The 26,573-nt window shown below is 32.2% G+C and overlaps 1 protein-coding gene across 5 annotated transcripts in view; it reads right to left on the reverse strand.

Moving 5' to 3' along the window:
• Positions 1–1,209: 1,209 nt before the first annotated feature.
• The window catches only part of LOC102624979 (K(+) efflux antiporter 4), a 101,021-nt gene continuing 75,657 nt past the window's right edge, over positions 1,210–26,573 (reverse strand). The window contains exons 2-21 of one of the 5 annotated variants that reach the window (XM_052438173.1): positions 9,215–9,267; positions 8,912–8,955; positions 8,376–8,434; positions 8,115–8,193; positions 7,925–7,986; positions 7,756–7,831; positions 7,499–7,573; positions 6,917–6,988; positions 6,751–6,834; positions 6,414–6,482; positions 5,768–5,845; positions 5,594–5,682; positions 5,117–5,213; positions 4,957–5,010; positions 3,883–3,978; positions 2,820–3,008; positions 2,645–2,722; positions 2,141–2,185; positions 1,923–2,012; positions 1,210–1,780 (exon numbers count right to left, since the gene is read on the reverse strand). In XM_052438173.1, coding sequence (XP_052294133.1) covers positions 1,697–1,780; positions 1,923–2,012; positions 2,141–2,185; positions 2,645–2,722; positions 2,820–3,008; positions 3,883–3,978; positions 4,957–5,010; positions 5,117–5,213; positions 5,594–5,682; positions 5,768–5,845; positions 6,414–6,482; positions 6,751–6,834; positions 6,917–6,988; positions 7,499–7,573; positions 7,756–7,831; positions 7,925–7,986; positions 8,115–8,193; positions 8,376–8,434; positions 8,912–8,955; positions 9,215–9,267 — 1,573 coding nt within the window. In that variant the 3' untranslated portion in view covers positions 1,210–1,696. Of the gene's footprint in view, positions 1,781–1,922; positions 2,013–2,140; positions 2,186–2,644; positions 2,723–2,819; positions 3,009–3,882; positions 3,979–4,668; positions 4,723–4,956; positions 5,011–5,116; positions 5,214–5,593; positions 5,683–5,767; positions 5,846–6,413; positions 6,483–6,750; positions 6,835–6,916; positions 6,989–7,498; positions 7,574–7,755; positions 7,832–7,924; positions 7,987–8,114; positions 8,194–8,375; positions 8,435–8,911; positions 8,956–9,214; positions 9,882–26,573 lie in introns of those variants that run through there. The other 4 variants (XM_052438170.1, XM_006475358.4, XM_006475357.4 and 1 more) reach the window with 4 other exon arrangements.

Below are 26,573 nucleotides of genomic sequence, written 5' to 3' on the forward strand. Positions count from 1 at the left end.
AGTGTTTACACCTAGCGTCTCCTTTAGCATTTGGGGAGCAACAGCCACCAATTACATGAAGCTAAGAAAGCATTTCAAGAAAGAACATCATGTAAACACTAAATTAAAAAAAAATAAAAATTAATGCTTAATTTGGTCAAAACCATAAATGGTTATGATATTCAATAACCAAGAAAGTCCTATAAGGATCGCTGTTTATGACAAAGAAAATCCTATAAGGGAGCTTGCAATGATGTGGTTTTGGAAAGAATATATTGATTTTGATACGAAAATTGACACACACACACAACTTTCCGGCTAGCTAAAGATATAATAAACTAATCGGCCTCGGCCTTGAATTGAAGGAAATTCCTTTTATTGCATCGAGTTTCGGCATTCAATTGCTCCATGTGCAGTTTGGTTGGGGGACTTGTCAACGAGGAAAAGGGGACCACTTTCTTGTTGTTGTTGGGCAGACATCATGTCCGTTTTCTTGATATTGATTTCTGAACTGGAAAATTAAAATTTGAAGAAAAAAAAAAAAACGTGTGAGCGTGCTTCCAACATTTAATTCTGATTTTATGCTGACTGTTAAAGTAAGCGCCTGATTCTTTCTCTTGTTGGATAATATTTTCAGAACGAACGCCACCAAACTCATCATCCACAATTTACACAAGATAAGACCACTAAATTCTTGGTACAGCTCTATGTTACCTACTCTTTATTTATTTATTTATTTATTTTTTTAAACAGTAACCATAGATATATAAAACTTGTGTTCCAAAGTGACGCGTGACAGATAATGTGATACATGATAGTCATTAATCCATAATACATCATTTAGTTGGTGGATGATGTGATACGTGACAGATATTTGTTGATTAACACATTTTTGACGATATAAACTTTGTTAGCATTAACAATAATGGGCATCACTTTCAAATTTCAACCTATAATATCTTTTTGTCTACAAGATGAACTCTGCACATATCTTATTGAAATTCTTTTTTTTTTTTTTTCCATTTCTAATAAATCTGTAAGAATCGTGTCCGGGCCTAGAATCATCCCCAAGCCTAGTATCTCCTTTTTTATTTTTTTATTTTTTTGGGGTTAAGTTCTTTAAAATATTTTTAAAAAGAAAAAATTCTTACATAAGACGAAGAGAAGTCTATATGTAAATTCCCAATCATTACACTTAACATCAATTATCAAGGTATTTTGAGAAATGAATTAATAACAAAAATACTCAAAAGAGTTCACGGAGTGCCGTACCATTACGTGAACAAAAACGTGACTGATACATTCCGGAGCTTTCTGCTTGTTATGATTTCAAAGAAAAAAAAATCAATTGAAAAAAATAAAATACAAAAAATAAATTACATTACAAGATGGACACTATATTACAAAATTAGGTCATCGTCATCTGGGACGGTAACAAGATGACCTGAATGGGAAATTAGTAAGTATATACTCAGACGTGGGTCATTAACATCTTGGTCCCGGCTGGGCATCATGGTCTCTCTCACTCGAGCTTGGTCAGAAATAGAAAGCCAAGTGGGAATTGGGCAACAAATGAAGAGCTTTTAAACACACAATTTGTACATTCAGTCAAACCTCCTTGGCACTTTTAAGCACCTGTCCCCCAGAGCATAAGAAGCCCATCAGGATAAGGCTGAAATATTTTGCATTTTTTTTCTGGTTCGTGTTTTATTTAATATCATGAATCATGATGTGAGCCTTGGACCATCACAGTTATGCGCTTAGCACTGTCTGCACGAAGACTATCTCCCTTATATCCAATCTGGTAGGACAAATCATATTCAATATTACCTCAAAACACTCGCTCTGGCAGCAATTAGGCAAAATTCTAAAATTACGCGCCCTTTGCTTTGTACCAACTTATACATTACAAGTATGACTATATTCTGAAGACAGATGATTACCTCGATTGGAGAATCGGGGGAGAACCACCGCAACAGTACCCCAAGATTTACAACGGCAGGGATCAGCTTGAAAAGCAATGGTGTGGTCACCTGCAAATGGGTTAATTTCAATAAATGAAGGCCACTTGACATATAATGCAAATACCCGAGGATAGCCAAATAAAGAATACTTGGAAAACCTCACATGTCAGAAACATGTAACTAGACATCCCACATACCAGACTGAGAGCTGTCGTGCCAAGAAGCAACAGATACAGTTTTCCCTGCAATTGAAGAAACTTCAGAAACCTTTTTGGAAAAACAATGCAAAAGCTTTTGACAAGCACCGGACATTTCTGATTGATTCAGGCACAATGTTAAAGCCAGACTCTGCCGAAAACATATGCAACAGTTTATTCACACTTCTCATTCAAGTCCACCTAGTTCCATTTTGTTCAGTTAGACACATTATGCCAGGGAGAAAATTCAAATTACATTACAGGAAGTGAAACGACAGAAACCTCCATGCAACGTCAATTTTTATTTCCTTCCAACATCATTCTCAGCAACCAGTAGCTGGAGTTGATAGGTCTAAGATTTGACAGACGCATGCATGTGCAAACAATAAATGATACCATAACTTGTCCAACAAAAAGGCTTTTTAAAATAGATATCACACAATCTTTGATAGAAAAGTCACTTTTAGTTAAGGATGGATGCAGAAAATGAACGGAAGAACAAACCTCAACTAGATGGAGATTAGAAGCTCGACTAAGGAGAACAAAAGCAAATTCTCCAATTTGTGCCAGAGACATCCCAACCTACACATTTGGAAAAACTCAAGGCCTATTGTCTTATAAACAACGTAAAAAGTCAACTGTAGGCACAAAATGTGCAAGTAGTTCAGTGAAGTCTTACAAGAAGTGAAGTTTTGTTGCTGTATCGAAATCCCTTGATAACTGTGGCAACCACAACGGTTTTTACAACAATCACCAATAAAACAGCTGCTAGTAAAATATCAACATGATTCCAGAGAAAATGGACATGAATCAACATCCCAATACTGGCAAGAAAGAGAGCAGCAAAGAAGTTGCGAATTGGCTCAACCTAAAGATAATTAAAGCCCAAATAGAGCAAACACATGTCACAATCACAAATAAGAACACTTGAAAGATAATATAGGCAAGAAAGTCAAAGCATACATATTAAATCAACGTAAACTTTGAGCCCAAAGAACTGTTTCAAAAGCAGAGAGAAGAAAAAGAAAAAGGTTCAGAGGATAAAACATGACTAAGTTATGACAGTAGAATAAACTCTGGCAAATCTACCTCAAAGACATGCTTTAAAGGGCACTTCGACTTTGCTTACAAAGACATCGTTAATTGTGAAATACTAAAGAGTATGAGCATAAAAGAATGGTCCGCTACAAACTAAAGATAAACTTTACATGCTAAGAGGCATTGATTTTGAATAAATCTCTCATCATTTTAGATGATGATTGAGTCCAAAAAAGACATTGCAGCAGAATCCTGGAGCTTAGTTTTTAAATAGAAAGACCTAAAGGTCGGAGTAGTTTTATCAGTTAGGAATAATACAGTAAACTACCTAATTACTTATGTTTTTATTTCTTTCTTTGATATTACACCTGGTTCAATTTATAACTAGGGTTCATTTTCATTCACCACCCTGCAATTTAGCATAAGATGAGTAGAAATTTCAAATTGAAATGAAAATCTAGTGATTTTTTGTTTTTAACTCTGAGAATGGAGAAAATGATTGGCAATTCAAGAAACCTTTCTTCCTCGAAAAAGTTTATATCAATAGTGGCAAAGTCACAATTTTGTTCACAACAGTTCCAAGTTCCAAAAATTCACATAATAACCAACATTTGTACCAGCACAGAAGTTCTAAGTGGAACTTAAAATAGTTGAGCTATGATATATAGGATTCAAATTAGAATCTTTGAAGTTTAGAATCTTACTTGTTCAAGTGTATGTTGAGCAAGATCAGTTGTTGATATCATTACTCCAGCAGCGAAGGAACCCAGTTCAAGGCTCAGACCCAGCTTATCACTGCACTGAAATGTCATCAAAACCCATGTTACATACATCCATTCACATAAGTGTGCATCAGTTAAAATTAAATAGGATGGGATATGGGCTGGGTATCTATATTTTCTACATGCATGCACATGCACACATGCATAAATTTTAAGCGACTGGGAAGTAGGTTGGCCTTAGAAGTTGATGAGGCACCTAACTAAGGGACTGTTTTCATGGTTGAAAACTGACTATGACTAAAATCTAGTCATTCAGAATTTCAGAAGCTTTAAATGTGTGTTTGTGTGTTTTTATTTTCCTTTCAACCTAACATTGAGAACTTGATATTTACATCAAAACAGAATTAAGCACACAATTTTAAATTAACATTTAATAGAGATTTTGAATAAGTTTATTTAATATTAATTCTAAAAATCCATATAAATTTTATTTATTCTCCATCCATATAAATTTATCAATTTGTTATAACATGTCAAAACATTAATGGTGATGTTAATATTCAGGTGTTATGGATAAACATAGAACATTTCATTCAGAAAAAAAATCATCGCTACCTGAGACTGAAAACCTACAAAATCTTCGGCAAATATTTTATTGCATTTAAATCAATTAAACAAAATACAGATCTGTCCAACAATTAAACATATAAGAAAAGCTCCAAGAGCTTATAAATCACAAGGCAAGGAGAATTAGGAAATGAGACAAACCCAAGCAACAAGCAAGTAGAAAGCAACAGATGCTAGTTGATAGAGTTCATTAGTCTGAACATTAATGGTGACATTAATATTCAGATGTTATGGATGAACATAGAACCTTGAATTCAGATAAAAAATCATTGCTACCTGAGACTGAAAACCTACAAAATCTTCGGCAAATATTTTATTGCATTTAAATCAATTAGACAAGATATAGATCTGTCCAACAATTAAACATATAAGAAAAGTTCCAAGAGCTTATAAATCACAAGGCAAGGAAACTTAGGGAATGAGACAAACCCAAGCAACAAGCAAGCAGAAAGCAACAGATGCTAGTTGATAGAGTTCATTAGTCTGCAAAAGTAAGATTTCAGTTAATAGAGTTCATTGGGCTGCCCAAATAACATTTCAATCAAAGAGTGTCAACTCTACACTTAGAATTAAAAGAATCTATTCTTACCTGCGACGATAAGCTTATCATTAGCTTAAGACACCATGGTACACAAGTACGAGATAATATTGTCAAAATGGCCAGAAATGTAATCAGCGTCACCAACCTGGAATCAATATTATTGTGTGAAAAGCAACACATGGATATTTTACTAATAAGGCAAAAAGACAAAATTACCCAGCCAGGCAAAAGCCAAAAGTACTCATTTTCATCCAGTCAACAGGGAAATGACAAATTATTTTGAAGTTATTATTCCTAAACATATTAATTTTCCAGCATGTCATGAAACATTGTATTATTCCAACAGGTAAATTTGCTACCCAATAAATGGCATATAAAACATAATAGAGAAACAAAGAAGCGGTGGACTGAAGCATTTAAGTAATATTAGGGATAAATAGCATAAAACTATTCGAAAAGCTGATATTCAAGGTAGGCAGAAATAGCTCGTATAAATTTTGCATATAGCTCAGATTCTATACTTACGATTTAGTCATAGATATTACTCCTTGAAGAACTCCAGAAGAGCCACCAAGAACTGGAAGCAGAGCAAAGAGCAACCCCACCGCACAATCCTGCGGGCAAACAAGAAATATACCATAAGCAAAACAGATAATCAACTTTTATGGTTTACAGATCTAAATGCGAGAAAGTTAATACCTGCAAGATAAGGGTGCCAATCGTGACCTGACCATGTAGTGCACTTATACTATTTCTTTCCATCAAAAATTTCAAAACCTGCAGTCAAACAAGGTAGAATAAACATGCATATGAGGAGAAACTTTATATTCATTTGTATTTGATGAGAAACTTTTATATCTTGTATGAGAGATAAATACTACAAACTCAAACATAGTGACCAAGAAAAATGTTTAAGCAACCAAAAATACTATTCAACTAAACATTTTAATCAGAGGAATTTTTCTTATCTACATCACCCCGTAATTTGTGTCTAAGAGAAATTATATTAAAGCAGAAATTTTCAACAGTGTGCAAGCTGTCAACAAAAACATATCCTAGATGTATTGGTTACCTCTGATGATGAATTACAAATACAAAGATTTCAAAACAGTTAACTGTTAAATATAAATTCCTACCATATATGTGATTCATGTCAAGTCATGAAAAACACAATAAAAATATAATGGAGATATCAAGCATCTGATGGAAAAAAATTTAACCAACTCAACTTCCATGGCAGGATTCAGACACAGACACAAACCCAAGTATGACTCAAATAAACCTTCACCTCTCAGTTTAAAATCAGCAAATACAATAAAATAACACAGCAATGCACGAAAATTACCACTGCAGTTGAAGACATAGATAGCAAGACACCAACAAATACACCTTCTGAAGGCTTTCCACCACATAACTGCAAAAAGAATGTGACATTCATCAAAAACTCAAAGCTAGAATAAATAAGTGCAAGGTGTAAAATCCACTAAAAATATTAACAGCAGAATTAAATATTTTGTTTAGGCCAGAGCTTTAATATTTGTAATGGTTGTAAATAGTGTAAAATGCTGAATTCAAGGGATATCATCAGAGATATCACATGAACTTAAGGTGGTCTTTAGTTTTGGCACAAAAGTGGATTTATTATCAATGAACCTAATCATTTTGACAATAATGAGTCTTACTGATGCTATTATTCCACACAAGCACATAAATAGGAAAATCTGAAGAAGGCCTCCTAGAATGGCAACTGCTCGGACAACCCGAAGCTGTAATCATGAAATGAAACATTTATAACAACTGAACAGAAATAAATTGAAACGATGAATGTTAAAATAAATACAAACAAACCTTTGCCGTAGAAAATTCAAGGCCCAATGCAAAGAGAAGGAAAATCACACCAAATTGAGCCACTGTTTCAACCTGAATGAAAATAACCAGCAGAATATGGAAGCGATATGCAAAATAGAAGCAATTATATTTGAAGTGTACAAAATGAAGAGTGAAACAAACTTATTCTAATATGAAACTTTATCAAGGTGGCAAACAATATAAAACCTGCATGTTCGAGCTGGATCATACTTTCTTTTCATTTCACTAAGGAAGTATAATGTCAGAAAGGACCAGTTTTATTTGGTCAATTGTAGTAATGATTTGCAGATCAGCGGCTAATAATGGGCTTCTAAGTGATTAAATGCTTATCATTTCTTCCCACATGGACATATCTCATACACAAGAAAATTGTGAATGAACAGCGAGCATACGAAAACAAAAATATGAAACAAAAGTTCTAGAGTTATTTTGACCAAACCGAGCTATGAGAGAATTGTATGAATGCATTAAATCTTCCCCACAACTTTTAACTAAATCAACTAAAAATGGAAAGGGGGAAAGAGAACTGGGCCAGCATATATGCATGCAAAAGTAGCATACCTGCACCATCTCACTGACAAAGCTGAAACCCCCAGGGCCAATGACAGATCCTGCTAGCAAATATCCAGTAATAACCTGCAAAAATGTGAAAATTGAAATATTCTCCTTAAGGAGCAATGTATAAAAAGTTGCCCAAACCAAATTCTTTCTGAGACTCAAAATCTTATGGATTTACAACATACATCCCCAAAACACTTTATAAACCAACAAGAGAGTAGTTTATATGAACAAAAATAAACAAGAAATATTGGTCTCACCGGTTGCCCAGCACAAGCGAAGGCAATGCCACCACAAGTTGCAGAAACGATAACAACAACCAGATCAGATATCAACCTGTGCTTACAGCATTTAGAAGAAATTGGAATGGTCAATAAGTAGGTACTTTGACTTTGGATTGAATTTAAACAGAAGAGGCAATAATCTAACCTCAAATCCAGTTGTAGCACGGGATACTTTGACTTTGGATTGGATATAATAAAGACATTGTCCTGATTGTAAAAAAATTAAAATCAAATCAACTCAAATGCTGTCCGGTCAAAATTATACTTATTCAAGGCCAATGTCAACCATAATTTATGAACGAGGTAAAGATTTCAATGACCTGAACTGGACATACCTTCCGATCAATCAATGTTGGTGTATCTTCTGCTCCATTTTCATTATCCAAATTGAAAACATCATGAAACTGGAAAGACCTAACATAAGGCTCATAATAGCGTCAGCAATTTCCAAATCAGGAGTTGTGAAGGTCAAAATAGAATTACCAACCCCCCCCCCCCCCCCACCCAAAAAAAGTTTTATTAACAATGCCCCTTCAGAAATCTAAGAATGAAAAATAAAAATCCATTTTTTCTTTCTCGGAGCTACAAGTACATACTTCTCCTCCTTGGTTTCATTTTTCTTGTTCTTAACTCTGGCAACAGTTTCCAAAACAGCCTGGAAAACCCAAAATTATCAAGTTAAAACCATCATATAAGACCCTAGTTTGTTTGAGCAGCATCGAGAAGAGTATTGATTAAAAAGCTATCTGGGAAACTTTGAACATGGCAAACATAAAATTTTATTTAGCTTTTCAGTGAACCATCAGCAATAAATATTATGAAAATCAATTGTTTACCACCAAATGGTTCACTACGGAGCTGTCTTAGATATAATATTTCAGATTCACTTTTCATCCTTGAACACTTGGCATTTTTGCAACAATTCATAAGCACATTGATGCACATTCATTGTAGTCTGTTTACAAGTGATAATAACCCAAAAATGGCTCATATACTTCATATTCTCTACTACTAGTCATTGGCCAAGAAAAAAAAAATCACATAAGCTAAAGCAACATTACATACAGAATTTTCATCCATTATTGTCAAAAGTAATTGAAGGCATACAGATTTAAAGAATACGGTAACCAACCTGCTGTCCAGCAACACTATTATTAAAGCTACCAGGATCAGCAGCTGCAATAGGAAAACAGACAGTGAGCACAATATCTCTTGCATATTCCACTTGTTAATTTTTTTTCCCCTAATTCATCACTGAATTTCACTTCATGTGCTTTATGAAATCAGATATAACAATTTTTTTCCCCTTTTAAATGACAAGTTCAGATACAATGCATAAATGCGGATCAAATAAAATGAAACGAAATAGAAGACAAGCTGATCCACAACCTAGAAACCCTAGCTGAACAACCGCAAATCCAGATCTAGTACGGACCTTCGTTTTGTTCACTCTCATTGAACTCCTTTTCGAGAGCACGATCAATCATGTCGGCGAAGCTATCTTCCTTGGATCCTGTATTGTTCAACTCGGTTGTAGTGGCGGTGGCGGTGGCCGTGGCCGTGGCATTGATCTCGGAGTCCAACTCGGTGACGGACTCGGTGGACGCGAAGCAGAGAAGAAGAGAAACAATGACGAACAGCGTGAGGAATATCCTCATTGCCAAAATTGTCTATCAAAACGCAGCGTTTTCGTCTTCGTCTCGTTTCGTTTTGTCGAGAACTAACGAACGAACGAAGGAGAGGAAAATTTGTTTGTTATTTTTGTTCTTTCACTTGATGGTGTCTGTCCGTATGATTGTTGCTGGCAGTAGCTGCGGAGTGATGTCAGTCAGATGGTGGTGACTGCTGGTAATGAAATTTTGTCCTCATTACGCGCGAGACAGTGCGCGTGTGGTTGTTGGAGGCAGTGAGTTGGCAACGTTGCTATTTTCATTGCAGCCTACTTGACCCGAGAATGGCCCGATCTATTGAGGCGGACTCCGATTTGCGATTACGCCATAACCACCGTACCTTTTCATCTGAAAAGTGAAATGAAAGCACGCGGAATGATTTTCTAACTGATTCAAAAATGTAACGGGCAATGAATTGATTGTGTACAAAGATATTTTAAAAGTACAAATGAAGTAATCGAAGCTTTAATCTAATTTGATATTTATTTATTTTTAAAAAAGAAAAAAGCAAGTAAAATTTAAATTATTTTTTAATTTTTTATTTTCGAATTCAGATTGTTAATTGAATAAATTTGTTCAAAAATTATTTGGTTATCTCTTTATGTTCAAACTAGGATGACTTTAGGTAAATTTACTTACATTTATTTGTTTACATTAATTTTAATTCAATTGAAATTCTATAGTAACTTAACCTAAAGTTTAACACTCACAAATAATTTATACTTCATTGTAATTCTACAAAAATATTGGTTCTTGTAATTTAAATTATTTTAAGGAATTGAATCATAATATTTTGAATTTAATTCGATCTTTCATGTGGCTTTGTTGAATAACTTCCCTTGATTTACACTGAGCCCCAATGTCTCCCCAATTTTTTTATAAATGACTTTGCTTTCGAGATGGAAAAAAACCACGCAACAGAGTGGGAAGGCCGTGTTCTCACGCTCCCGAGAAAGCAACTGCACTGCACTACCACTACACCTGTCTGGATTAAAAAATGATTAGGTGCAGTGACGGTACATGGAATGCTATACAATATCAATTACATGATTAATTGTCTATTAAAGAAGGTCAAAGGTCTACTAAATCACGTGATCACAACCACTCGCCCTGGAACGACGGTCGGGAAACTGGAGTGAGAACTAATCCGAAAACCATGCTGTGCACATTTTTTACTCCTGATATAAAATCAGTCGGAATTTAGAACAAAATTTCAATCCGATTAATAGCTCGGGAAGTTTGTAAAATCAATCCCGATAGATCTCGATGTACCGGTATTTTTCTTGAAAAAGAAAGGGAAAAAAAAGTGCTTGTTTCTTTGGATTAATAACTTAATTGATTTTATTTCAATTAAGGCTTTGTTTAGGTTTAAGGTTGAAATATTATAGTAGTTTATTTTATAAGTTTTGATAAAATAGTGTTTGGTAAATTTTTTAAATAGATTTTTATTTTATAAATTTTTTCATTTTGACAAAAGTTTTTAAAAGTAAATAGGGATTGCTTTTTATAAGCCACTTATTAAATAAATTACTATACTTTTTTAAAATTCCTATTATAATCTTAATATTTTAACAAAATGATAATTATGTCTTAATTTTTCATAAGACCTAATATACAAATGAAACATAATTTAAATTTATTTCTATTTCGGTTATTATATAATAAAACAACATTTTCGATAATAAAATTTATTAAATACATAAACTCTTATTTTTAAACTCATAGCAATTACAAAAATGGTAAATTAGATGCTGAGTTTTTTTTTTAATCAACAACTTATTTCATTCATATAGTAAAAATAATTTATTTCATCAGCCACCGTAATTCCAAACTAACCCTAAGTGATTAAATATGTTTGTTTTTTTAACTTCATTTTTCATTCATTAAATTTTTAAGTTAATTTTTTTAGCTTTTTACTTATTTTAAAAATCGAATGACATTATTAAAAAATATTCTCCAATGTATCTCTGTGTAATTTAATTTATTTTCATCCTTAACTAAATAAAACTTACTAATTAGCATTATTATGCATCTCCATCACTTGTGATAATATTGTAGTAGATTTTATTATTTTTTATCTTTATTATGTTCTTTAAATTAGTATTATCATCTTTATATTTTTTGGATATTTTTTGTAGAGTACGTCCCAAACTACAATAAAATTGATTAACATTTCTAATTTAGAGTATCAAAAGGGTTATATTCACTTGAATGATTTATGTTATGATTAAATACTATTTTATTTATGTTCATTGAAATATTTATTATTAATTCAACATTTAAAATTTGTAAGGGCAAAAATATAAAATATTGATTTTGAAAATTTTTAAGTTAAGAAAAACAAATTAATGCTTATTATCATATATTAAAAAAAATGTCATTCAAATTCAAATACTTAGCTCTATCCAAACTAGTTTAGGTCTATTCATATTTTAAAAAAAAAATGCAACTTAAGCCTTTTGACACCCCTCTAAATTCCTAATAAAAATCATTTTTAATTAAATTAACTAAATAACTAAAAATTATATAATTTAATTATTGTTTTGAATAAAAATTCAATTAAATAATTAAATAAATTATTTTAAAAAAATATTTTTACATCATCCTATTTGATCATTTGTATTTATATTTTAATTTTTAATTTTTTAAAATAAAAATAGGTGATATTAAAAAAGAGTTTTATGAGGATAATCAGAAGTTGCTCATAGTTCAACTTTATTTGTAAGAGTCAGGTCCATTCTAGTTGGGCTGTGGCCTAATTTTTAGACCCTTGAGCTTGAGCTCAATGTTGTCAGGGGGGAACATGCTCAAGGTTTAACTAAAAGAAAGGCCCAGTCCTTGATTCCTCATGGAATAAAAGTAATATTTAAATGCACCCTTAAAGAATTCTAAGGGCAACATAAATTCTACATTATGTTCCATTTTCCTTAGATTATACTTTATAAAATGTGGGTGGTAAAGGAGTTTTTACTTCCATGAAGTTTGTTCATTCTTTTTTCTTCATCTTCAAGTGGAAAGACATAGGGATTTTGATGTAGAATGGTTATGTGGAATGAGCATGTATTTTCTGGATATTACAATTTAGGCAACATATATCTGTTTTTTGTGTATGATATATTATTTTAAAACTTGCGACGAGATGAATCAAATTCAGTGCATTATTCTGCCTTCTAGACAAGTTGAAAATTTCACTTCTTTCTCGGTCATGTTTTTTAGTTTTAAGTTACTTTCTTATTTTTCCTATTACTTTAAATATTTTATCTTCTTTTTCCTTTTAGATATCAAATTTATGTGCCATTTTTTTTGTTTTGCTTATTTAAATTACAAGAATTTTATTATAAAATAATATTTTAGATTGCCTATATTAGTAAATTTGCGATATTTAAGGTTAATATAAAAGGGAATCTAAAACCCTAGTTTTGTTCATTCAAACTTGTTTTAATAAAATATTCATTATTTGGAAACCTAACATTTACTATCAATTAACTTTTTGTGTTTTCGCATCATTAGATATACTTAGGTATACCTGCTGTTGGAAAAACGACGACAGAAAACAGTGTAAGTAAGCATAAACAAAAACAATGAAGGAATAGTGAAAACGAAGGAATAGTTAAGGCGTGAGGCAACACTATCCTTAAGACCAAATTTCGTGCCTCAAGATACAATATCTCGATGCAAGAAGGACTGATGAAGGCAGTTTAATCTCCAGGATACAATGACTACTATCGCATTGCTGCATTCCGACACGATAGTTTAGAACAACAAAACTCACAATGATTGCAGCAAAAGCAATATAGAAAAGAGAGCGTCAACTGGATAATCAGAGTGTAATATAATTAGCTCTTTAGATAGCTAGATACCCTCTAGCTCCTTTTCCTCTATAAATCAGAATTATAACTATACAAGGATTTAGAATAAATCTCAATTCAATTAGGAATCAAATTCTCAACTTAATTCTAATTATAAATAAATAAAATTAAAAAAAGGCCAAAATAATAAAAGGTGGCCAAACCAGTGCACATACACGACACCCCACGAAGGGGGTCCCCCTTGTGTGTGAATTATTAGGTGTGAGCACCTAGTTAATAGATTCTCGGAATAAGCTCTTCTCTTGGGCTTAGTTTCGTGTGCGTGAGCCTCCTCTTAATGGGCTTGTTACCACACCATATTTGATTTCTAATATAAACCAACTCAAGCTCTCTTATCTAAGCAATGTGGGATATTCGTATTTTGAAAAATTAACATGACTAAGTCTCCTATGCCAAAGATTAATAGAATCAACAATATAAGCAGAAGAAGAAGCCTTTTCATTTATTATGACATTGAATACATTGAGTTTGAAGAGTTCTCCACAACAATACCCTTTTCCAACAAACATCCCATTTTTTGTCTTTACAATTTTATCACCCTTAAAGGACACTTATCCTAGCTTTGCCCAACATATAAACATGCACTAGATTGTATATGATATTAGGAACATATAGTACATTACTCAGTGAGAGAGTTTTCCTAGATGTAAGCTTGAGAAGAATTTTACCCTTGCTTATGACAGGTGTAGATCGAGAATCGCCAAGGTAAATAATTTCTTCTCCTTCTCTCACTGGATTATAGTGAAAAAAAAGAGTTTTTATTGCTACATATATGGTAGTTTCTCAATCAAACAATCAGTTATAAATCGTTCAGAAGAAATATTTCCTCATTTTTAAGATTATTAACCAATATATGATATTCATGGATATGGTTTGACACAAATTTATCATCCACCATCCGATAATGCAGGAAATCACTAATATAATGTTGTTGAGTACCAACATCCTCTACCACATATTTTTTTTCTTAAGGAGTGTTCATATCTCAGATGCATTCTTATATAGACAATAAACATCAAAACAGGGAACTAATAAGAGTATTGAGTATTATATACCAACAAACCTAACTATCATCCTTCCAAATATGAAGTTTTTTGTCATAATCTTCAATGCCCTATGTTGGTAGTGATGATTGCAGAGCAAGGTTATGAACTTCCAATACATCGAAGACATTTTCTTGCCAGCGCTTGAAATTTTTGCCATTGAACAATTCAATCTTGGAGGCATCAAGCAACTTTTAGTGATGACAGCGGAAGCAGGAAAATCGATAAAAGGGAGATCTGCTAGTGCAGAAGCTATAAGGGTAGGAAGTCCAGCAGTTGGTGAAGATGGAAGATCACTGATAATTTAGTCTTAAGATTGTTGGAAAAACGACGACGAAAAACAATTGAAGTAAGAGAAGAAACAACGAAGGAATAGTGAAAATGAAGGAATAGTCAAGGTGTACAGTAGCATTTTCGTTAAGACCATATTCCGCGCCTCAAGATACAATATCTTAGGGCAAGAAAGACTAACAAAGGCGGTTTGATCTTCAGGATACAATGACTACTATTAGAATATTGCACTCCAACATGATATTTTAAATAATCAAAGTGTGATATAACTAGCTTTTTAAATAGATACCCCTAGCCCTTTTTCCTCTATAAATTCGCATTATAACTATACAAGGATTTAGAATTCGATTAGGAATTGAATTCTTAGTATAATTTGAGTTAAAAATAAATAAAATTATAACAAACGACAAAATCGTAAAAGGTGGCCAAACTCGCGCACATACACGACAACCCGTGGGGGTTCCCCCACGCGCATGAGTTATTATGCTTGAGCACCTAACTAATAGATTTTTGGAACGAGCTCCTCTTTATGGGCTTGTAACCACACTGTATTTGGTTTCTATATATAAACAAACACAAGCGCTTTTATTTAAACAATGTGGGATATTGGTATTTTAAAATACCAACTCAACCTCTAACACCTGCAAGGAAGCTCCAACACTTAAATAAGGGTGTGTAGATATATGATAGATGCAAGAAACACAAGCAAAGAGAGAATTTAATAAGAATGGTGACTTTAGTATCACTAGAGCTAAACTTAAATCAGTAGTTTGTAGGTACATATCTTGAGATAGATTTATTACTCTTTGGCTCGCCACGTGTCCTTCATTAATTTGGGGACATTAAATTTCTTTTTTTGCCATTTATTTCCTTTTCTCCAAAGTTAGAATATTTGCTGAAGTTATTGCTCTATTCATGAGTCATGTTATTTTGGATTAGCTTTGGTCTTTACGTGCTTCTCTTAACAAAGAGCGTGATATTTTTATTGGCGGCGCTTGTGTATGCATTTTTCTTTGGTGTTCGAGCAGAAGCTTGTGCATGTCCTGCGCATCTTATACTAACTATACTACTGTGCGGAAGTGAATTTGGAGTCCACCCAGATTAACTCTTGGTAGTATATGACACATGTCATTTGCTTATTGACTTGGTAATTTTGATACCTAAAAGTGAGGTTCGCTTTACTTCAAATTTTAAAAAAGGTGAATTAATTTTTGATCCATTGAATTTATCCAATCTAATGGTAAGATTTTAAAATTAAAAAAATAATATTTTTGTTTCAAGATTGAGTGACCTAATGTATGAAAAAATAAGTTTCTTTTGGAAGTCAAAATTTGAATTTAAGGGAATGCTCCCTATAAAATGTATTCCTAATGTACTAAATAAATCACATATAGGCTACAGGCATTATTCCTTTCTCATCTATTTTTTTTGTTCTAATTTTATTTCAATTACTCTATTATTAATTATTTGTTCCACTTTATGTAAATTTGTATTTGAAAATTGAAAATGATGCATCTAGTCAACTTAAACTAATATCTATTTTGAGCATTATACAATAAAACAAAAATTTAATAGTAAAATGCATCAGTTATATTACACTTTGTTTTTTACCCACTCTCTTAGCACCATAGTATATCAAATACATAGGTTTTTTTTTTCCAGCTTATTATCATTTCACGAGTACAACACAAGAAAATTATTTTACAAGCAGTAGCAATCTCAAACCTGGCCATGTTAAGCCTTAAGCTTTGGAAACACAGGACATAGCTTTATCTAATTAATGGAGTTGATTAGATAACCGTGTTTAATAGAGAAAAACTTTCATGTGTTGGTCGCATCACGTTAACATATTTCTAGACTAAAATTACCTTACATCCGACCAATTATAGTCTCACTATATGTCCACTCACTTTAATTGGCAGAATATTTATTCTGAAATAAAAAAATGCATAACAACAACAACCATATAATAGAAGTACCATGTCATTCATACAACAAGCAAATGATACTATTACATGTGAGCATTTATTTTGAAAAAATCACCATGCAAAGGAGGTACATGTCATACATGCATTAGTTGGTTACATTATATGTATTCTAGAATTTCTCTCGGTGTTGTTGATGTTGTTGATCAAGTAGTTCTCCTCCCAGTCACCAAATCACAAACCATTATTCATTTTGCTTTAAATTGCAGTCATAACTCAACAAATTCAGTGGTCTTTCATTTATTTGAATATTTTAATAAAATTGAAGTATCAAAAAATGTAATATAATATAATGTAATATATATAATGTAATACAATACAATATAATAACTATATATATTATATAATAATTCTCTAATGAGGATGTCACTACAGATAAAAAAAATACAGTCTTTAATGTATTGAAATATGATTTTTTTTTTGTAATTTACCGTGCATTCTCCCTTTAACAAAATGAATAATTCTCTAATAAGAAGATAAAAATAGGGATTTTGATACACTAGTAGATAAGAAAATATCATCTCTAAATATTGATTTGTATTTTTTTTTTAAATTTTAGAGGCATCCTCACTTTAATATCAAATGAAGATATTTTCGTTAGAAAAGGTAAACAAAGTGAGGGTACCATTACCAGACAAAAGTACAATCTCCAAAATATTGAAAGTTGTTTTTTTTTTAATATTTTAGTGGCATTCTCATTTTAACAAAGTAAAAATGTCCTCATTTGTGAATGACTCTCTCTCTCTCTCTCTCTCTCTCTCTCTCTCTCTCTCTCTCTATATATATATATATATATGGGTGCCTCTAAGTTACGTTAAGCGTAACTTACGTTTTTTGTCTTTTTTCTTCTGGCGAATTTCACACGAGTCCTTGTATTCTTTATGTTTATGGATGTATTTGCCTTCTTTTATCAATTATACATCTATTTTTCATTCTTTCCAATGTTCTTTTTATTTTTTTAAATAATAACATACGATTATCAAATGGCCAAACCTAGGTTACGTGTAACGCAACATACATTCAAGAAGTGAAATATCTATTGGCACCCTTGAATTTTATGGAAACTACATTAATTGAATTAAAATGGTAAATTAAAATATCAAATGGTATCTATTAATCAGAATTAATCAGAGTATATGTTGATAATGCCCTTTAATCAGAATTAATTCTTAGGAATGATTTTAACGGTAATTCTGAAAGCTATTGCATGTTAATTTTGAAGTCTGTCATGTATATTTTTTATATTTTTTATATAATTTCTCTTTAATTTAATTATATAATTAAATTACATGCAATAAACCTACAATTCAAGACTAGGATTAATAAATTTAGGACCAGAAGTTTATTCTGAATTTATAGATTTGTATGAATTTGATAATCATTTAATAATGTTTAAAGAAATAAATAAAACTTTAGAGAAAATAAAAAAATCGATAGGAGGGATGGAAGAATAATCAGAATTAATTCTTAGGAATGATTTTAATGGTAATTCTGAAAGCTATTGCATGTTAATTTTGAAGTCTGTCATGTATATTTTTTATATTTTTTATATAATTTCTCTTTAATTTAATTATATAATTAAATTACATGCAATAAACCTACAATTCAAGACTAGAATTAATAAATTTAGGACCAGAAGTTTATTCTGAATTTATAGATTTGTATGAATTTGATAATCATTTAATAATGTTTAAAGAAATAAATAAAACTTTAGAGAAAATAAAAAAATCGATAGGAGGGATGGAAGAAGACAAATACATCCACAGCTGTAAAAATTGAAAATAAAAAGAATTAGGAGGGTTCATATGATATTTGCCAAAAAGAAAAAGACAAAGAACATAAGGTACATTGATTGTAACTTAGGCGTTCCCATATATATATATATATGAGTGACAGATTCAAAGGACACAACTTTAAACACAATTTTTTAACCATTAGATAATTTAGATTGAGATCTAATGAATTGTGAAGATTACATATAATATTTAATTTTCTCTCTAGCTCATTCACGTTTCACTCCTCTTTTTTTTTTTCTTCCTAAGTTCCAATTTTTTTCTCTTCTCTTTCACACTTATTTCTCTAGCACTCTCAAACTCGTGCTTACAAATTTAATCGATTTTTTATTTTTATTTTTTTAATTAACCAAGAGTATGAAGAAGCCCTAGGTCGCCCCTTGGATAATTGATCACTGGTACCGGAGAAAAGGAGAGACAAAATTAAGATTATAAATTGTTTAGGGAGAAATAAAAGGAGAAAAAGAAAGGAAAATGGGGCCAAAGAGGATGAGCACTGCTCATCTTTCTCAACCGCCTATTTTATTGGCAAGATGCAATGGCCAAACTACCATTACCAAAGCCTAGACACTGCTTGTATATTCAAAGGCCATTTTAGGGAGACGAGGACAAATGATAAAGGGTGAGGAAAATATAGAGGGGCCCTCTCGGGTTAAATGGGGGATGGCAATTTGCAAGGGGCTAGGTCAACATGGCTGTCGGCTTCTCTTTTGTTTATATAAAAAAAAAGTATGGCAAGCCGATTAAATCTACTGTTATATGGTTATTTGGTTTTTTTTTTTCAGTTTTTGATTTCCTAAACATCCTGCTTTTATTGTTTAAACATAAATTATTTATTTATTTTTCCTATAAGCCCATAAACTGACTTGGGCGTCGGAGGATTCATGCCAGAAAAACTTCCGATGCCTCTTATCGTCTTCTGTGATTTCACATATTCGCAGGTTAATTACTAGTGGTCGCAGGACATCTTGACAATTGGCAAGCTGATTCTCCACCAAATAAATTTAATGCTGGTGCATGAGTCTGATATTAAGTCCCTAACCGAGTAGATCAGATTTCGACATGAACATAAATAAAATCAGATAGCAATACGTAAAATTCTTAACAATATTATATAACAGGTAAAGCTTACAAATGAAATATGTCTAATGCCTATGGTAGTTGAATCTAATACAATGAACATAATAAACTAAATTAATTGGGAGATTAATTGATCACTAACAATTGTAAAGTCGACCTCACCATGCTTTTTCCAAGCCCTGTCATACAGTAGCCACTGTTTTGAATGTTGAAATCTTATCAAAAGTTGATAATTTTAATTAAAATGGATTTTTTATTCTAATTAAAATGGATGCTTATACTATATAAGAAAGGGAAATGATCATTTTACTACCATAGTTTCCCGAAAGTGTATTTTACTACCAAAGGTTTGCACCGTTATCAATTCACTACTATTCCGTTAAGAACGTTAAAACTTTGTTGATGTCTTGCTGATGTCATAAGGGCATCAAAGACATTTCCAACTGTAAAATTAAAATTGTCTGTTAATTTGATAGATAAATGATCATTTTAATACCAAGTTTTAAGGAGAATTATCATTTTACTACCAAAGTTATTATGACATATAATGCTTAAATTACAACGGGTAAAATTGTCTTTTAAACTTTTGGGGGTAAAATCGACTTTTAACTCAATTTCTGTTAAACACTAACTTTTTTTTTTAACAGAATAGTAGTGAATTGATAACGGCGCAAACGTTTGGTAGTAAAATACACTTTTAAGCAAACCATGGTATTGACATAATATGTCAGAATAAATTTGGTAGTAAAATGATAATTTTCATATAAGAAAATTATGTAATAGAAGGTTTATGGAATTGAAACTCTTTCGGGGGGGGGGGGGGTTGAAGGGGGGAGAGAAAGAGAGAGGAAATTTAGTATTGTGGGATCCATATTAATTAATTAATTTTTAATATTATAAAATTATATGACAACTTTAATATTAACCTATAGATAAATTTGAATTCAATAGATAAAAGTTTGTGTATGAAATTATATTTCTTGAACGTGTATGAAAAGTTGTATATGAAATTGTATTTCTAATGAGAATATTTTCATTTTAATAAAGTGAGAATGCTATTAAGAGAAAAAAATACAGTCTTAAATATGTTGAAATCTGTGTTTTTTTAATTTAGTGACATTCTCATTTTAACAATGTGAAAATGCCCTCATTAGAGAAGGACCCTCTCTCTCTATGTATGAGTTAGGTTCCATTAAAAATCTCACATTTTAATTAAAGTATGAGATCCTAATTGGAGTCATTAAAATCTGCACATAATAACACACTGTGTAAATTTTAAAATAAAAAATAATAAATCATTAGATTCAAATCCAATTATCCAAATTAAAATCTTGTGTTTTAATGAAGGTCTAAGATTCTTAATCAAACTTATCTCTCTATCTCTCTCTCTATAAATATAGAGTGATGATACAGCCACAAACTCTTGTACAAACTTATTTTGTACAAACTGATGTGACATTAATTCATTGGTTAAATGAAAATATAAAATAATATAAATAAATAATGTGGGCCAAGAGATATTTAATTTAACCAATGAATTAATGACACATTAATTTGTACAAAATAAATTTGTACAAGAGTTTGTGGCTATATCATTACTCATAAATATAATCAAACTTATTTCTCTATCTCTATCTCTCTCTCTTTCTCTTTCTCCCTCTCTCTATAAAATATACATTTTGGATAGAGATGGCAACATTCCCCGCAGGGACCCATACCCGCGGGTCTCCGATTAATTCGGGTCGGGTATGGAGCCCCAAAAAGCTTTAAAATTAGAAATGGGTCTACTTTGGGGATTAACCCAAACCCCAAATATATTGCGGGTTTGGGTTGGGGAATTTTATCGGGCCCCGAACCCCAAATCAAACCCGAACTAATTTTTTAAATCAAAATACATTTTAATTTAATCAAATAATAAAAAAAATGTAACAAAACTCTAGATCTAAACTCATTAACTCACGGCCTAACCGCCTTCGCAGCCATTTCATTAATTAAGGTAATTTTTTTCCTTTTTCTGCAGCATTTTAACATATAATATCACTGTAACTGATATAAAAAATAAATAATAAGAAGAAGAGTTGAAGAAAGAAGAAGAACCTAGCAGCATTTTCCTTTTGGATGTATGCATATACTTGCATAAAAACAAACCTGAGATGAACTTGACCCCTAGCAAGCGTTTTGTTTGCATAAAAAGTGTCGGAATGTCACAAGTCTTTACTTATACATATATTTATAATCAAACATAGCTGGACGCTTAAATTTTATCGTCCGGCTTTTATTTTTTTTATTACGTCCGGCTTTTATATTAAGTATAAAGAAAGAAGGATTTTTGTCTAGTGTGTGATGTGATGTTACGAGCGTATAAAAATATAATTGGCCTCTCGCACCGTATGAGCCCTCTTTTAAAATATGCAACATGGTGCTTGATTGAGTGAAATGATTGGTCTTGGGTAGGGATGGCAATTGTACCCGCAAATCCGCAAACCCGCCCAAATCCACCCGCCAAAACCCGCCCGTTGCGGGTAATTTTACCCGTTGCGGGCGGGTTTAGTATTATAAATTAAAACCCGCACATGGATGCGGGTGGGTTTGGTATTAACCTTATATCCGGTGGATACCCGCATGGATATCCACCAAACCCGCAATATTTTTTTCAAATATTTTTAATTTAATTTTAATCTAAAAATATATAAAGAAAATAATGTCATTAATTAAATTACCAAATAGCCAAAGGCTCAAAGTTGTGTATGTGTGTATGTGGCCTATATCATATTCTAAAGTCATAATCTAAAGAAAACTAAAGGCATTTTCCTTCGAATTAGTATTTGAAAATATTAATCTTAATTATTATTATAGGCATTGTGTTGGATGGGTGCTTATGGTGGTGAATGAAATGAATATCTTCTCTTGGAGCTTGTTTTAAATGATAATATGAAATGTAATTATTATTTTTAGATACTAGTTTGTGTTTTTTAAATGGATTTGTGTAATTTATACTTAAATTTGAGAATTTGTGTTGAATTGATGTGGAAATTTTAATTTTTTATTTACATTATTTAAATATAAAATTAAGTATGTTATATGGAATTTGAGGTTATTATTATAAATTTATATATTAAACATTTGTGATTTTAAATACGGAAACCCGCAAAAAATCCGCCGGATACCATTGCGGGTTTGGTAATTGTTAAAACCCGCTGCGGGTGGGTTTTTGTACAAAAATTAAAACCCGCTGCGGGTTGCGGGTGGGTTTGGTAATTTAAATTTTGTGCGGGTTTGAGTTTGGTAATGGCAAACCCGCTGCTGGCGGTGCCCATTGCCATCCCTAGTCTTGGGGAAAAAAAAAATAATAAAGCTAGTGAAAAGAACGTGTTGGTGGATTGGTCACGAAAAACAAGTAATAAATTCGAAATTCCACAGCCAAAAAAAAAAAAAAAGTTAAAATTACTAACCACTCTGGAAAACAAAAGTTTAAAAACTGACCAAGCAGTCAAGCACCTAAGAAAAGGCGTTGATTTCCGGTGACATAAACAACTACGATTACACCATTCCCCCTACACCAACTCGTCTTTAAATGATCAGGCTAGGCCAGGCCGTTTCTATTGATCAAACTCAACCTCACATTCACACTCACACAGGCTGTCCTGTTCAAGAGTTGAATTTCAAACGTCAGAGATAGTTAATTAATGGCTGAAAATAATGAAAAAGCAGGTGGAGGTAGTGGCGGTAAAGACGAAGCAGGTGGTGTGTGGAAAGGTCCAGAGTTCAGGATTCATCTTCAGGGAAAGAAGATTGGTGATGTTCAGGTCAGGATTGTACGCAAGAAGGAGCTCCTAATAACTGAGCGTGACAGTATGGATTTGATTACGCGTTCCAAGTTGCCGAAAAGGGTAAGTACTAAGTTTACGCATTTCATGAAGGATGGCTTCCTCGTTGTTAGTTTCGAGAGATTGAGCTTCGGGAGAAAAGTTTGGAAAGTTTTGCTTGGCGGAGCGATTCTTGTAGGTGCCCTTTTTGGTTGCGTAACTGATGTAGACAGTTTTGCGGATCGCCAACGCAGTGCAAATGACGAGGGGAATATTGACGACGGCCAGTAGTGAGTGCTGAGCACATAGTCGGAGCCAGAGCCAGGAGGAGGAGAAAATTTTAGATAGCTTGTTCTACTTTAGTTTCGCAGCTTGCATGCATGTCATGTACGTGTTGATCTAGCTAGTTTCCTGTTTGAATAAATAAAATTTTGTAGTTAAGGCATGCTTCAGTCGTCACATTTAGTAATCTACGGGCTTTTCTCTTTTCTTCTGCAATTATAAAAATGCATGAATCACATGTGTCTATGTATGTTTATTGTCCGGATTGATACTCATTTAATTCCTATATTTTGGTTCAAGTCTTCGATTAATTCTTATATTTTGAAAAATACACTCTTAAATATGCAATACTCATGCCCTTACTTTTTTTTTCCGATTTTACAATAATATCTTTGATATAATATTCTTGACATTATTTAATTTATCTATTGAAAAAATTATTTATTTATTAGCAAATTAACTAATAAGTATCAATTTAAAAGAACTAGAATTTTCTATGTCCTTACAACAATCTTGCTAATAATTATTTATAAATAAATTAACATCAATCAACTTTAAGCAATGTTTGATATTCTTACAACTATCTTACTAATTAATTATTTTAAACAAATTAATTTACAAAATTAATCCTAAAAGAAAATTAATAATAAAAAAATTTACAGTAATTTTTATTTTACTTTTAAGGCAAATTTGATGAATTAATAATTTTTTTTATTTTCATTAATATCTCCAAAAATATTATCATAAAGTAAAGAAAAAAAATAAAGATTGCAGTGTAATATAATACATAATAAGGATGTCTTGAGATATTTTTTAAAATATAAGAATTAAACGATTATTTAACTCAAAATATAAGAATTAAATAAGTATTTATCCGATATATTCCACACACTACTAATAAGGAATTTCTTACTAAATCAAAGAAAGAAAATATAAATTCTCCGATATAAATTTGTGTGCGGACTTTAATTCTAACATTTGAGTTAAAATTATATACTAAAAAGTAGACTAGAAGCTGAATATATCGCTTATTTAATTTTAAAGAGACTTCTCTTGGCCCCTCTCCATAATATGCTCTCTATCCCACGTCCATCCCAAAGGCTCGAAAGTTAACCAATTGAGATTTGAACAGGGTACACGACAACAAACACTAGCACTACTAACGTGATATTTACTAAGGCTTTATTTGCCAAAAAAAATTATTTGTAAACATTAAAACAAAAAACCATTACTTTTTTTCAAGGCCAATTTGCTCTGGGTGATGAAGAATATGCTGTTCAGAAATACAAGGGCTCAATTAAGGTTAAATTTTCTGAAGTTAGACCTAATGTTAGTGATATGTTTAAAAATAAATGAGTAATGCTGAAAGCACTTTTTTATGCTAAAATTCAACGGAAGGCGGCTATAAAGGGCTTCTACATTTAAAGAGAGCCATACATTTGCCTCTTTTTTTTTTCTTCTTTAATAGTGCTATTTGTCTCTGAATAAGAGAGCACTGAATGGAAGCTAAATTGGATTTTTATGATCCGAAGTGATGCTCACTAGTTGAGCGTTAACTCTCGTTATTTTTATTCCTTCTTTACATTTTCATTTTCTTTTTAAAGATTTCGTTATTTAAGTTGGGCTTAAAGGTAGGTGTATGTATCAAAGGAAAAGGTGAAAGAGACTTCAAAGACAAAGATGGAGACTTAAAACACAGGAGAGTGGTGGGGTTGGTAAGTGCTTTATTCACGCCTTAATTAGCATTGATGGTGCCTATTTAAATGCCATTGAAACAGATGAATTAATAAGAAAGTGCAGTGTTATAACTCTACAAGAAGAAGAAGAAGACAAAAAGTTATTTTTGAGGGCAGTATGAAAGAAAAAGGAGCTAATATCACTGCAACCTGCTTAATGGGAAAAATTCTTTCTACGAGAGGCATTAGTCACGAGGGTATTAGAACAACTCTATAACAAGCCTGGTGTCCAATGGGGTGGTAAAATTAGGAAGCCTGTGAAATAAAATTTTCATGTTCATGTTTTCTTTAGAAGAAGACAAGCAAAGAGTGTTAACTAGAGGACCATGGCATTTTGATCGAACTCTTATTGTACTCTAAGACCTAAGTGTTATAGGCAACATTAGAGAGCAACCATTTTCACATGTCTCATTTTAGGTACAACTACATAATGTGCCTTTGATGTGTATGGATATAAGCTCAATCTGTGAAATTGGATCAAAGAGAGGAAAAGTGGAAAATGTAGCTACGGATGCAAAAGGGGATTGCTTTGGCTAATATAAGCAAGTTAGAAGAATCTCGATAGACATTACACAACGTTTGAAGATCTTAAGAATTGAACAAGAAGATGGGAAAGAAATTCTAACTGGGGTGGTTTATGAAAAGTTGCTAGATTATTGATTTTGTTATGGTTATATCGGGTATCATTACAAGAGTGCGCTAAGTATAAAGGCCAACCAAAAGAAGAGTTGGTGTATGTGGTTTGGTTTAAAGCAATTCCACTAGCTGATCGTATGAAATTTTATAAGAGCAATGAAAGTGAAAATAGGGAACAAGAAAGATAAATGAAAGCAGTTGCAAATTCAGAGAGCTCATGCATTTGCCATCTACAATAACTAAACCCAAGTGGTGAAAATAGGTTAGGGTCAACCCAATACCAATAAGAAGCAAGAAGCCCGGAAATGGATTTAAGGCACATGAAGGAGGAAGTTGAGGAAATATTAATGATCTAAGGGATAGAACGGAGATGATAGCAAGTTGATAGCAAAAAACAGAAGTGTGTAGATGGAAATGAAGAGGCATTTGAAAGCTTGTGTCAAAGAGCTGGAATCATAAATGAAAGTGAAAGTTTGGAGGGAAAGAATGTGAGCAAAAATTGTTAAGTGAGCCAAAAAGTTCACCAGCCCAAAATATTCTTACAACTACAATAGAGATGGCCAATGGGCCGGCCGACATAAAAACAAGGCCTATGCGTGCTCG

Source organism: Citrus sinensis, chromosome 1, assembly GCF_022201045.2.
Source record: "Citrus sinensis cultivar Valencia sweet orange chromosome 1, DVS_A1.0, whole genome shotgun sequence".
NCBI classification, from domain to species: Eukaryota; Viridiplantae; Streptophyta; class Magnoliopsida; order Sapindales; family Rutaceae; genus Citrus; species Citrus sinensis.